Source organism: Polyodon spathula, chromosome 10 (genome assembly GCF_017654505.1).
Source record: "Polyodon spathula isolate WHYD16114869_AA chromosome 10, ASM1765450v1, whole genome shotgun sequence".
NCBI lineage: Eukaryota > Metazoa > Chordata > Actinopteri > Acipenseriformes > Polyodontidae > Polyodon > Polyodon spathula.
This window is the reverse complement of record NC_054543.1, coordinates 34,459,199-34,474,784: the sequence shown is the minus strand read 5'-3', so window position 1 is coordinate 34,474,784 and position 15,586 is coordinate 34,459,199. Positions and strand designations below refer to the sequence as shown.

The 15,586-nt window shown below is 35.5% G+C and overlaps 1 protein-coding gene across 9 annotated transcripts in view; it reads left to right on the top strand.

Moving 5' to 3' along the window:
- The window catches only part of LOC121321452 (zinc finger protein 385B-like), a 94,403-nt gene that overhangs the window by 53,179 nt on the left and 25,638 nt on the right, over positions 1-15,586 (top strand). Inside the window, exon 2 of one of the 9 annotated variants that reach the window (XM_041260409.1) lies at positions 7,581-7,706. The exons of the other annotated variants lie outside the window; for them this stretch is intronic. Within the exon in view, the coding sequence (XP_041116343.1) occupies positions 7,691-7,706 (16 nt within the window). The 5' untranslated portion in view covers positions 7,581-7,690. The remainder of the gene's footprint in view (positions 1-7,580; positions 7,707-15,586) is intronic. 9 annotated transcript variants of the gene reach the window in all.

Sequence of the window (15,586 nt, the reverse complement as noted above, 5' to 3'; positions counted from 1 at the left end):
TGGGGTCGTTGTCATGCTGCAGAATAAATTTGGGGCCAATCAGATGCCTCCCTGATGGTATTGCATGATGGATAAGTATCTGCCTGTACTTCTCAGCATTGAGGAGACCATTAATTCTGACCAAATCCCCAACTCCATTTGCAGAAATGCAGCCCCAAACTTGCAAGGAACCTCCACCATGCTTCACTGTTGCCTGCAGACACTCATTCGTGTACCACTCTCCAGCCCTTCGGTGAACAAACTGCCTTCTACTACAGCCAAATATTTCAAATTTTGACTCATCAGTCCAGAGCACCTGCTGCCATTTTTCTGCACCCCAGTTCCTGTGTTTTCTTGCATAGTTGAGTCGCTTGGCCTTGTTTCCACGTCGGAGGTATGGCTTTTTGGCCGCAAGTCTTCCATGAAGGCCACATCTGACCAGACTTCTCCAGACAGTAGATCGGTGTACCAGGGTCCCACTGTTTTCTGCCAATTCTGAGCTGATGGCATTGCTGGACATCTTCCGATTGCGAAGGGAAGTAAGCATGATGTGTCTTTCATCTGCTGCAGTAAGTATCCTTGGCCGACCACTGCGTCTACGGTCCTCAACGTTGCCTGTTTCTTTGTGCTGCTTCAAAAGAGCTTGCACAGCACATCTGGAAACCCGTCTGCCTTGAAATTTCTGTCTGGGAGAGACCTTGCTGATGCAGTGTAACTACCTTGTGTCTTGTTGCTGTGCTCAGTCTTGCCATGGTGTATGACTTTTGACAGTAAACTGTCTTCAGCAACCTCACCTTGTTAGCTGAGTTTAGCTGTTCCTCACCCAGTTTTATTCCTCCTATACAGCTGTTTCTGTTTCAGTTAATGATTGTGTTTCAACCTACATATTGAATTGATGATCATTAGCACCTGTTTGGTATAATTGTTTAATCACACACCTGACTATATGCCTAAAAAATCTGTGACTTTGTGCAAGTGTACCTAGAATAATTGATGCTGTTTTGAAGGCAAAGGGTGGTCACACCAAATATTGATTTGAATGTCGATTTTTCTTCTGTTCACTCAGTTTGCATTTTGTTAATTGATAAATATAATCTATTAACATGTCTATTTTTGAAAGCATTCTTACTTTACAGCATTTTTTCACACCTGCCTAAAACTTTTGCACAGTACTGTATGTAATATATATATATAATATATATATATATATATATATATATATATATATATATATATATATATATATTATATATTTAGAGATTTGGCTGTTTCATTGTATTTATTTTATTTCATCACACTAATAATGTCGTCAGTGGTGTTTTCTATCTTGTCGCATCTGTGCAACAAAGCCTGCTTTGTTATAGTTTAAAGCCACACTTGTATTTTTTAAACTATAACCGTAATTAGACAACTTTAACTACATTTCATATGGCAAAGCAGCTCAAATTTACCATATAGTAGATGCATGAAAGATTATTATAGATGGTCAGATGCTGTGAGGTCACTTAATAAGGTACATAGGATCATGACTATAGACTATTAAGACAAGCATGTGTTCTCTTATCAAGTTATCATGTGTGATTGTTATTTGGATTCTGCTCTCTGTACAGGATAGTTGGCCTTTTGCAGTCCATTTTGTAGAGACCCACAGCAAGATGAACTGAAAGCAACTTTCAGTGCATTCCGTTGGCAAAGTACACAAACATGTTCTGGCGTTTTGTAAGAGCGGATTTTGTTTTCAACAGTGGTAGCATTAAACACGAGCTAGAGCATGAACTGATGTCCTTGCAGAAGTATGTTTTTGATCAAAATTACTAAGAAAGGCTTCACAACCATTTAACAAATAAGTGATATCTCTTATCTTACCAAAATACAGTGATGACAGGGATGCAATACGATCTTTGTCACTGGTATATTGAGGTATAATAATTCTTGTTAATGGGTTCATTCATATGTAATATGATTTTAAACAGAAATAAATTTAACATTATGACAAAAAGTATTGAGAGAATTATCTGTGGTAACATTACTGGACTTGCATAAACTACTGAAAATATGTTCTTGTCATCTATGTCATTTTCGTGTTGATATTTGGTTTTCTAAATGGTAAATAGCTAAGCTCATACTCTTTTTAATAGGATGAAAACCTGCTGCATGGCTACATCTCTACAAAAGACATTAGGACATAAGTGGCGTACAGTATAAGGAATGTCTGATTCCGAATTGAATTCACTGTCAGAATATATTTCACTGCTCAAATTGGCTGTCTTCAGACACAAGAAAAAATACCAGTTTCATTGTTGCTCAGTATTTTCAAGCCTGTCTAATTAATATATGTGTTGTATGACTGATTTTACACATTTCTGCTTTCAAATTATTATTGTTTATTTTGAGAGCTTCACATAGTTTTTACTGTAATTTAATGTACAGAGCAGTCAGGAAAGATACAATACTTTCAAGATGATGGTGGCTAGGATATTTCCCATTTTTGTATACTACTGTAGGTTTAAAACTTGAACTAGACTGCCTGCATTATTGAACTGCTCATCCAATTGCCATGAAACTTGATTAGACATTCCTTAGTACAAGATACTGAGGCTTTTAGGAACTGCTTCTGCATACGTTCTTTAGAACTGCTGGCCTGAATTTGATGAAACTTTCAATTTAGGTCACTGACATACTTTTTCACTTACTGACACTTGGTTTAATGACTAATGAAGGCTAACTCTTGGATTTTCTTTTGATGATTGTGTGCTTTTTTGGTATTTTATGGTGTTCAGTTCCATATGCTGTTTCATTGGTATTTCATTGAACATTGATGTCTGAAAGCCCTTTGAGATATTAGCTTCATATTTGGTACTCAACTGAAACCATACCAGTAATTTAAGCTGTCAGCATGTATAGAATCGCTTCTTTCTGTTTCTTAAATTAGCACACTTCATTTAAAATCTTTCCATGTAGAAATGAATTAGGTTATATAATGTAATAGAACTCATATTAAGATTGTATAGTGTTGAATTTTTAAAAGTGAGATCAGTGTATGAGTCACATCTATAAATAATTCTGCCCTCCTACAGTCTTTGAAAAGTTACTGCATATGTTGGTACCATATTAATATATGGTAGAGTGTGTATCTGCATGCCAATATAAATCCAGAAATGGATTCCTTAGCTTTTCAACGTGATATCAGTCTTGTTTGTGATTGGTTTGGAATTAATTATTTGAGACAGAACATTTGTAAAACAAATGTATGATTATCTCCACATCCAGGAAACCAGCTCCAATAATTAATTTGTCTGTTTGGGGAGAGGGTGGGGGGGTGGGGGGGATTCGTACATTATAAGCTCCTGGGGGGTTGCGTACCTGATAACTTGCTCTGGTCATACAATGCCCACTTATGTTTGTGGCAAAGTGAGAAGACTTTTGGGGTTTATTTTCCGTTCTTTTTAGAGAGGCCCCTCCAAATGTTGTTTCACATCTTTACAAGAGTTTGGGAAGTACAATAGATTTTACAGTACAATAGGTTACAAATACAATACTAAGAAGCTTGAGTGTGCAAATATGTGCTTGCAGGGTTGTACTGAATGGCTGGAATTGGGATTGTTCTCATAATGACCAACTTAGTTGTTCTTCTATTAAACCATTAAGTGACAGAAGGTCCAATTCTATAATGTTTTGCATTCACTGTGTTCTACTTCTGTGTCAGTCTGTACTGGTAAAGGACCTGTGCTGAGAGGTCTGCGCAGAGCTGCTCTGGTCATCGGTCCTCACTGCCTTCAGTTGTGTCATTATTCTTTCTTTGGCACAGCATTGGGTTTATGGAATGCCCTTCCGGATTCCATTGTGTCATAGTCAAGCCTGTCCCGGTTTCAAACTGTGTCATCTGTGTCGTCTAGTTTTAGTTGTAATGAAACTAGAAAAATATACATATATATCTTCTTTTAATATATGTATTTGTATGTTTATATGTGTGTATATGTGTATTTTTATTGATATTACTTTGGATGTATAGTAATTGTTTATTACTGAGTATGGTCTACTTAGGTCTCTCTTTGTATTAGTGCTGCAGTATTGAGATGTACCTTTGGGCGCAAGTTAATAAACTAAACTAAGCATGAATATTGTAATGTTAAGAATACAGCCCTGTTGACACATATACCTGTATGTATTTGAATCCACACACAATGTGCTTCTATTTGATCTGGTGATGTCACAATAGGCAATACTCCTGCCTGACATCAGCTTTCAGGCAATATCCTTTACGGTAATTCTAGGTAGGCATGAATAATGAAGGCTTTGTGTTAACTGTACACTGTAACACCTTCCTGCTGCTTACAAGCCAGCATCTCTACAAACTGTGCTGAAATGAAGATGATATTTATCTTCAGTTCAGAGTACAGAGCGCTGCTGTGCTGACTAAACTACACATTTAGGTAAGCACAAAAATGAGTTGTTTTTATATCTATTTTTAAGAGTACTGATTTCATATTCTTCTGTTATTTACCGGTGACTTGAAGAACAAACACAAACTGTTCCTTACTTGATATAGGTTATTTGTTTTGGTTAAGATGGTCATCATACCAACAGATACTTCATGTAGCTAAACTTTAAGCTCTTGGAAACGTGCTCTAACTGGTCTACCGCTATGCTCCAAGTAAAGCACTGCTCCGGGCTGCATTCCAAGTACAGCACATACTTGTGTAGAATGTAATGTTTTAGTTGTACATTTTTTATAAAATTCTGGCTTAACAGAATTTTCTGTACTAAGCATATCATGTGTTTATAGATACCCTCAAGAGTAATATTGAACCTAAATTGTTGATGTGGTTTAAGACCTCTTGCAATATTCAAAATGTGTTTTTGGAAGATTTGTAATATTTTGCATCTATTTTCACAATTTGTTGGCACTTTGCTGTAAATTTAAGAGAGTAATATCCCAGTTAAAATAAATATTTTGAGCATGTAGGTCTGACTGCTGGTATAGATGTAATTAGTTCATTTTAACTGCCTTAATTAGATACAGCAATGAGGTTTTTCATATACCTGCTGAAATTGTAAAACCTGATGTGTCAAAAGATGCAAAACAAGCTGAGAACGCAACGTTGACCAAGGGCTGATCCTGGATCCAGGCTCTGATCTGAGCGGAGCTTCAGTGCTTTTCAAAGACTAAATTCATTCACTGAATAATATAGCTATTTGCCACACTCATGACAACATTGTGCCAGCAATTTATTGTTTTTTAATGATTGCTGCAGGAATGTCTATGGATCTTTTAATTAGACTTACAAGGGATGCAATGCTTTGTTATACTTGTTTGTAACATTTTTTATTTTAGATAGAATAATCTTCATGATGCCCCAGCTGCAGAATCTGCCCCCCCCCCCCCCCCCCCCCATTTAAACCGAGGATATAAGAGTAATACAATTAACTTACTTCCAGTCTTTCAGTTTTCCCTTGGATTTATTTTCTTTCTCACTGCAAACCTATTAATAATACATTCTTATTCAGGATCATATAAATAATGAAATTATGGACAGATGCTTTCACTTAAGTGTTTATGTTGTCTGACTGGATTATTCTGTTTATTCACAACTGAACATACAAGCAGTGATTTGTTATTTATTATATTTTAATCCTGTAGGGTCATGTGATGTAATGAACCAAAACAAATAAAAAAATGACTTAATCAGTTATACCTTAATGTTCTAAAGAAGGCTACATTTTGTCACTATTTTAAAATACAAATACATTATGTGGTAGTAGTAATTTCAAAACATCCACCACCCACTTGATATATATCACGGGTGTCGGGGTCCAGTATAAATCAGCTATAGATCGAGGGCCGCGATATAACGAGAGACCCATAGAAAAACAAATAGGCTAACAAATACTGTACAACCACTTCCTCGTTTTATTGTGGGCATCAGGGTCCAGTATAAATTCTCTATGCAACCCGCTTTTTGCAGCACACCTTTCTAATTCGTACTGCGCAGGGTAATAGCTTCTCATCAACTTAAGTCTCCAATTAATTTCATGAGTCGTCATCTCTTTTCTCAAATACACAAACCCGCAGCATTAAAAGAACCCATTTCCAGCATAGGATATATAACAGCGATATATCCGAATCCGCAGTATAGCGAGGGGTGGGTGTATTGTATAAAATATTTGGTGCTGATTTGAATTGCTTCATGTACAGTAGTTATTTTATCCTCAATTGTTGCACAATATCTTGAACATACTGTGAGTCATGTTTTTTCTAGATATGATATAACGGTACCACCCAAAGGGCCAAGGAAGTTTTCTTTCTGAATTCTCTCATCTTCCACCTCCTACAGTGAGCTCATTCAAATCTGTTCATTTAAAATGAATGTTGGCAATTCTATTTTTAAGCGTCCTAATTTCAGTACAGCACAAGTTTAAAGAAATAGAACGTACATGCATAGAAGATCTTTATGTGAATTACTGAGATGTACAAACCTTGAGAAAATATGGGTCAGGCTGCAAGTTGCATTCCAGGTCAAAAGGGCTTGGAAGCGCTTGCACACCAAATACAATCCTGTTAATGTGCCCTTGTGATTTATGATTTGATTTATTAATTTGTAAATTATTTAAATTCTGCTACCTCATTTACTGCAGTGGGGAAACGCAGAACAAAAAAATAGGCCTCATACTCTTGATAAAGGGCTTATGAAATTGCAAATGTAAAGCAAGCATGGATCCCTGTTAGCCTGTTCTTGCACTAACCATGTACACATATGAAATAATGCTGTATGAGCCGACTATCAAAGGTTCAATCAGTCATTTCTTTAAATGTTTTGCCAATATTGGGATATAGGGTTGTGAAGAAACAGAAACAGGTCGGCCAGGTCATTAAATTCTGTCAATACAGGGATTGCCAAAATGCCAGTCCGCATGGTTCTCGTGCTGAGAACAGTTGAATCAATATCTTAACTTTTTTTTTTTTTTTTTTTTTTTTTAATGCAATGTAATCTGCAGCTGCCCTAGCTGGCTTCAGTTACAGTAACACATGCTTTGCGCATTACATTCCAGTGTTATAGGGAGGCAGTCTAGCAATAGATTATCAGATGGAAACTTACTGTAGGCTCCATTTAGTACGGTATGGCATTTTGTTGTAACATTATTATTTTTGCAAAGAATTTAATTTTTTTGTACAAAATATCTTAGAATTCAAGGTAATAGTGTACTGCGAAATGTGGTGCAACATTACCTGTATTGTTTTTAGTCTAGTAACTGATTCCTGTTTTTCCACTTTTCTTTTTGTCTTTAGGAGAAGGACACTAGGGAGTAGATTTTCAAAGGTGACAACATTTTAGTCAAATGTCCAAAGTAACACGTCATCTTAGACGACTCCATTTTCACTGAGATTTTCAAAAATGACTTGGATGAATGATGTTCATCGACATCTAAGTTTGCTATTTGTGGCATCAACGCCCAACATTTCCCACAGGTTAGCATCGGAGTTAGACGTCAAGAGAAATGATTTTCAAATTTTCAGACATTAGTCAGCTAGCCGTCTATGTTAATTACTTTTGCATATTACAATGTATGCAGATCAACAGGAAGTGATTCTTTTCTTCTAGGTTTTAGACGTTGCAGCTCAAAGTGCAGTGCCCGCCTCTCCCGCTGCAGAAGGAAAGGGAGCTGACAAACCCACCACAGTCAAAATTAAAGCATCAGATGAGAAAGGCGAATGCTCTGCTCAAAAGGTAGCCAGATGCAGCCTCAGAAAAACAAAATAAATATGGAATTTGTTTTTCATTTAGTAATGACTCTCTTAATGGAGACGACTGTTTTGTTATTCGATAAATATCTCACCTTTTCATTTATGATACTCTCCATGTATTTAAAAAAAAAAAGCATCACACCTTGCATTGGAACACTGTTGAATTTTTAAAGTACAGTATTTTTTTACCCACATGCAAAAGGGACAGAGAAAATACATTTGTTATAGTGCAACTTAATTTGAATGAAAACTTTTTGGTATGCAGTACCCTGTAGCACTACATACATAGTGATATTGATAATTTAATTAAAACCTTTTGAATGTCTGTTATTGCTCAGACTTTACTTGAAGACTTTTTTATGCTTATTGATCACATTATCAACATGGTACTGTACGTTTATTTCCTGTAATAAAAACCTGAATGTAATTTTGGGTAAACTCCAAAAACTAATGTTGATAGAATGAGAATTTGGGGAAGATAAATTAACGTATAATCCCTTATGACAAGAATTCTTTAGTTTTACTATAGGAATCTTATAATAAAATGTAGTTAATTGGGATATACTATAGAGAAATACTATATAATTATATAGTAAATATTATGTAACACTACAGAACGAAGTAGTACAAACAGAACTACTGTACAAATAATATAGAATATTATAGGAACACTATAGGGCACTACAGAAATCCTATAGGATCATACAGTAATACTATTGATTTTTTTTCAGAAGGGATTAACAAATATACACACAAACCTACTTATTTTTCAGCAATCAATACATCATTCTGACTATTTGTTTAAGATAAATGTAAATAATGTTCACAACCATTACAACACACCTTTCTCCCTCTTGTCAACTCTCATTTCTTTCCACTCTGTTTTCCAGTGTGTTCTTGCAAGTGACAGCAGCAGGCACCTTTTTGTAGACGTGCTCTACACGCCATTGGAGCAGGTCTAACTTTAGAAGCCTAAATGCCTGTTTAGACAGAGTCTAAATGTTTGAAAATCACACGTAAATATGGTAATGACTAGAAGCTGATAGACTGGGCAGGGTGTCTAAGGACATGAACGTGGGAATTTAGACGCTTTAGAAAACCACTCTTACACTAGACCCCGTCAAAACGATTAAAAAGCTGACTTACACCCATCTAAAGTCCTTAGACGCCTTTGAAAATCTACCCCTTGATTTTCTAAACAGTTTAGCACACTTGTTTGAAATTAGGTTTCAGTTGGGGAAAAATGATGGTTTATTGGAGTTAGGTACTGTAATTATATAGTGTGTGTTTTTTAAATGCAGTTTGGAGCTGGTGGCAAAGCTACTTTGATTATCATTTGGTTCACAATATGCGCCTAACACAGATGAAGAAATAAAGCTGAATGTAGTCTTATCTGTGGACAGTGACTATTTTGTCCAATATCTTTAGTAAATTATAGCAACAAAGTTTATATGATTTTAAAATAAAACGGCAATAAAATAGGGTACAATTTTGTGGTTAAGAAGTTACGTTAGACTGGGTCATTCCAGTTAATCCAAAACAGCTGTATTCTTTTTTCTGTTTTGGAAATAATCCCACTCTAGCAATTCTCAGTGGATAGAATTCCTGGAATCATATGGGTATATACAGTCAAGCTTTTACACAGCTATATGTTATAAATATTCATGTATACTGTATATTAACATGTTATTTAAACATTATGTAAGTAAAACATGTTAGTTTGGTTGTACATTCCCATTAAGCAGTTGGTTCAGTTAAGGAAAATGCAGCTTGCATTTTAATACCCTCACATTATGCCTGTGGTTTGGTAACATGTTACTGCTGATGTGTATTTTGAACCTTATTGTTTGGAATTACAAACTGTTTGGTTTTTCTTTTGTCTCTCTTTCAACTAGATTGGCCTTTTTATTTGTAAGACTTCAAAACCTAACTGACATTAGAAAGCTATTTCCCCACAGTGTTAACTAGCTTCCTGACTACTTTCTGGCAAGTGCTCAATGTAATTGTTTCTCAAGATGGACCCTGCATCCCAGGGTGGGCAATGTAATGAATTGAGAAGTTGCTTATGTGGAGCACAGCAACACTGCCTTCATCATGAAAAACAAAAGGGACTTTTGATTACATCCTTATGTAGGGGAATTATTTTACAATGTACTGGAAGTAATAGGTAAATATACTGCAAATAGGCTTCACTTTTTGCATTTGCTATATGATTTGAATTGCTGAATGTGCTGAGAATACTCTGCTTACATACTACATGCTTGCCCATAAAGCAACTTGCTATGAAACGATATGAAACTGAGTGTTATTTATGTCAATTAAGTCACTAATTTGCAAAACTGTTTGTAGTGCTAATGTAGTATATTAATATACTCATGCGAAAATGATGTTTTAATTATTTACAGTAAAGTATATGCAACAGAAATGCACACTATTCATGAATACATATTTTGTAGAACTGTTCCGAAATTTATGCGCTTTTAAATTGCTTTTTTAAAGACATGTTATGTGCACAATGATGATTACTGATTATGACTGGCTATTGCTCATTTTCCAATAATCCTCATACCTGCCTTCCTCATAGCTTTGTTGCTTGTCACTTACTATAAATATGTATACGTTTGCAATTGGATGGAACCAAAAAAATACCAGTTTGTAATAATTAAGTTGTCTTTAATCTGATACATTACATTTATCTTATCTAATGGAGCTAATAACAATGTGTTCTCATTGGAAGGGCCCCACAGATTGAGTTAATAGCTTCATTAATTGAAAAGGTTATGCGAGTGGACACGAATACAATAAGTGAAATGTTGCATATCTGACTGTCACATAACCACCCTGATCAATTAACCACCTCACCAAATAAATAAATATTAAAATTAGCCTGTGAGAGTAATGGTATTGGGAGTAAGAGAACAGCTTCCGCGATGGAAACAGAAAGAAAGCGTTATAGCTATCAGCCTTTTGGCAGTGAGTTGTTCTAGCTTTTATGCATTTGAATTAAACAAAGCAAGCTTCATAAACGCAATGCTTACCGGCTGTTTGTTTAAAACAGCCGAAGCAATATTCAAACCAAGCTGCTTATCGGCTGTTGGCAAGAAAGAGAGCAAAGTACCGTGACAGAGATATTAAGAAAGCAGAACCAGGGAGGCAGGGACTTCTACAGTTAAGAAAGAAGCCATCAGTTGCAGGTTACTGTACATTTACCGTTTGTTTTGTATTTTGTTTAAAAGGTTTGCGTGGAGATGGCTTATAGTAAACCGCACAGAAACACTGTGCATTGTAGTGTAATTAATCTCCTTTACTTTTGCTTACTTTTAAAGCAAAGAATTTCCCTATTTTTACAGTAGTTTGTGTGTTGTTTTTGTTCACCAACCTATTTATGGATGTGTAAATGTTCATTTTCTATAGATGTTTGCAAATCTGACTTTTTCACATATCTGCCTATACCCCAGTCCACAGGGGGTCGGATATGCAACGTTGTACTGTACTTTGCCAGATATGTTTAAACTGAATGCGAAATAAATGCCAAACGGAAAAAAAAAAATGGTTTCAAATAATATTTGTTCGACAAAGCAAGTTGTGGCATGTACTTGCTAATGAAATGACCAACATCTGCTCAATTTTATAATGTTAATGAACATCAGTGACTGCCTTTTTCTTCTGCCAGCATCTGTATTTGGGGTACATTTGCATAAAGATTTGATTGGGTGAATGGAGGCAGAGTGTTCTGGGAAAAGAGCAATTTCATGCTGCATTCACTTTAATTCAGCATTGTTAACACAGCATGATTTCACAGCAGCACCAGTGGGCATAGTCTAGCCTTTAAAGGGATTGGTATGATAAATAAGGTGAATGTGTTTATACCTTTATCCACTGTGATTTCTGTCAGCAGAATTCAAACGAGATATATAAAATCAGTGTCAGAATTAAACCTTGTAATAGGACATCTCAAATGTATATTTAAAAAAAAAAAAAAAAAAAAAAAAACTTAATAGATTTTTTTTTATCCTTGGTAACTGTGTTATTGATCTTGAGACCCTGATTTTAAATGGGATTGAGGAAAAAAGTGAATGTTAGTCTGTTGTCCCTTAAAGTATTAAATTGAAAGGAGGCACAGGAATCTGGATTAAAGCTGCCCAACATTCTTGTGGATGGGAAGTACAACTTTTTTTTTTTTTTTTTTAAATCTCCTTTGCAAAATGCAGGTAGTTCTGGTGCTGAGCATTTTGTTTCATCATATTTACATTCTGGCTTTTCTGCTATTGGCTGCTTTGCCAGTTTCTTTTCCCAATGGGGTAGTGAATGATCCGAAGTATGTTATACCATTGAGCTATAGTCATCATAACAGGGTAACCTCCTATGATTGTTTGAATGCATCATTTACACCTTTTTTGAAATGGCAAAGACCGTGGTTATTTTTGCAACCAAAAATCTGCCATTGCATTGACTTGACATCTGTAAGGACCGTCTCAGATCAATGTAAGAATTATTCATATTGTAAAACCAGAATGGTTAAGATTCTGATTATACTGAGACACTGTCATCCAGATTTTAAAAGGATGTTAATGCTAAGTATGTTTTTATTCTGTGGGGATATTGAACTAAACCCTGGCCCAACAAATATCACTTCCTTGGGTTCCACATGAAAGGATTAAAAATTGCACATACAAACATTAGAAGCCTTCCTCCAAAAATGGAAATGCTTATACTTTGGGTGGAACAAACTCAACCTGATTTTTAAAAATGGAATAAAGGTTGGCTTAGGGAAAACACCCCTGATAGTACTGTTTTAATACCTGGCTGTGTAATAAGGAGGGCTAGATTGTTTAAAGGTGGAGGGGTTGCTATTTATTATAAAGAAAGATTTAATGTTAAGGTTGTTGTTGAGCTGTCTTGTATTAAGCAATATGAATTATTGTAGAAGTTTTGTTTCCTAATTCAAAAGCGCTTGCTGTTGCTGCTTGTTATCGCCGCCATGCTGCTAATGTTGTCAATAGGACATATAATTGAGACAATTTCTCAATTTAAAATTAAACATGAGTTATTTATCAGTGGGGATTTTAACTTGGATTGGGGGTCAGGGAACAGTAAACAGTTTAAAGCACTGAGTGAATAAAATGGCTTAAGTCAACCCATAAACATAGCTACTAAGTGTAATTCTAAAGATCCAAGAAAAGCAACAACTATTGATTTAATATTGACAAACGCCCCAAGAAAAGTCTGCTTAGCAGGCATGGTATCTGGTCAGTTGAGTGATCATGAGCTAATGTTTTGTGTCAGAAAGCTTAAAGCTCAGAAATTGAAACCTAAAATAATTGAGGAGATAACTTAAGTGTTTCAGCAAACAGGCTTTCCTGCAAGATCTGAGTATGCTAAGCTGGTATATAATTGAGCTTGTCCCCTCAGTAGAGGAGGCCTGGGGTTTGTTTCACAGTATGTTTATTGAGGTTATTACCAAAACATGCACCACTTAGAAAACGTCGGGCGCATGGTCAGAGCTCTGTATGGATGACCACAGAGTTGCTTACTCTGTATGAGAATAGAGATCAAGCATGGAAGAAGGCACTAATAAGTGGTCAGCAAAAGGACTGAGTGCTTTTTAAGCAACTTAGAAACCAGTGTATCTCATTAACTAAAATAACTAAGGCTATTTACTTTAATTAAGTTTTATAAGAAAACTTTACCTGTACGTCTTCTTCTAATGGTGCATAGCACTTGGTATTAATAAGTTTGATTTCTGTAGTGTCTTACCTTCAACTGTTTGTGAGCTATTAAAAACATTGGATACTTTTGAAGGGGTGTGGAGCAGATCATTTGGAACCATATTACTTGAAACTGGCTAGAAATATTATCCAATGTCCTTTGGCACATTTGTTTACTTTATCCCTAAATACAGGTACTACATTATGGAAACTGGCACATAATGTGCCAGTACATGAAGGTGGATCTTATATATTGTTAATTATAGACCAATATTGTTGCTGTTTGTATTGGCAAAATGCTTGGAGAAAGTGGTATTGGGTCAGCTTAGTGTTTATTAACCTGTTGTCTCCAACCCAGTCAGGTTTAGATCTGGTCATGGGACAATAACAGCAGAGACCAAAGTGCAGGTGCCATGGATAGTAAGCAGGTGGCAGCTGCTGCCTTTATTGACTTGTCTAAGGCATTTGATACTGTAGATCACTTGTTATTATGTGAGAGGCTGGGGGAATTGGGGCTATCTGATAAAGCTGTAAATTGGTTCCATGATTACTTCAATGATAGGAAATAACAAGTAAAGGGAGGGGGTAAATTATCTTTAATTTTAGAGGATGAAAAAGATGTACCGCAGGGCTGTATTTTGGACCCAACATTATTCTCATTGTATATCTTATTGTCTGTCAGGGTTGGAGTTCTTTGTCATCTTTATGCGGATGACATAGTGCTTTATGCATTTGGATGCTGAGGCAAAGATGTAGTAGAAAAACTTCAAGAGGCATTTAATATTGTACAACACCGATTCTGGAACTTAAAGCTACTGCTTAATACAAAAAAAAAAAAACTAAGGTAATGTTCTTTGGATTTAAATTCAATGACTGACTGGGGAGCCTCTTGAGGTGGTGGTTGTTATAAATATTTAGGGATGTGGTTAGATCCATAGCGCAAGTTTGATTTGCATATTTCCATTACTTCAAAGAAAATTACACAAACTTGGGTTTCTTTATTGACAGCAAAAAAAATGTCATGCTTAAAAGTAGAAACTGTGTTGTTAAGAGCTGTATTTTTCCTTTATTTGATTGGTTATACTTTCTACTTGCATGCATCTGTTGAACAATTAAAAAGGTTGGATCGGCTAATGAATAAAGCAGCCAGATGTGTATTAGGGTGTCTTCCCCACTGTCAGTTACTTACATCCTTAAAGTGCATTTCATTAGATTTCAGAAGACAACTTCAATGGATACTATTGGTGTGTAAAACTGTAGGCTTGTCACCAGGGTATCTAGGTTTGATACTACAGACAAATATAGTCAAGTATAATTTAAGATCCAGCCTTATACTTAATTATCAATTAACAGGGAGGTCTTGTGTTAGTGAAACGGCCTTCAGCTATAGTGCACCTATGGAATGGAATCGGTTGGACAAAAATATTAAGGATATGATTGTGCCTGTAATTGGCAGCCAACATTTACCAGATAAATGTTGAATAATGGCTAAAGTTAAGTCCATTTTATGAATTAACAATTTGTAAATGTTTTTGATGCCTCGTTGAATGTTGTTGATGTTTTATCATGTTTAAACTTGTGTTGTATGCCTTGTAGACTTGTGTTTGTTTTTGGTTTTGTAAAATGTTTATTGTATTTACAGCTGCCTGTTCTGTGGTCATCTTGAATGAATGAATGAATGAATACATAAATATCGGGATACATGTTGTACATATTTTTACTAACATATAACAGGTTGAGAATAACCTTTACTAATTTACATTCCTAGAATTTGACACTTACACCATGTAGAGTTTGAAATACATCAGTATATAAACATCTTTTCTAATCAGTTGGCATTTTTCACTTTTGTTTTCATCTTGCATATTAAAAAGATTGCTGGTGCCTTATGAGAAAACTACTAATTTTTCACTGTCCTAACAAGTTAGTTATGGACATGTATTATTGCACAGAAGAATGAACACATATATATTCCATTGCATTATGTAAGTCACAAACTTTTTTTTATGTCTGCTTGGAGCTAGTCATAGCACATGTTCTTCCACGTGTAATAGCACTACAAAATTGCACATTATACACAGATACAGTCTTCATTGAGTACTGTACAAATCCACAGACATTTGCTGACTTAAAATAATTTAAACTTAATCAAATA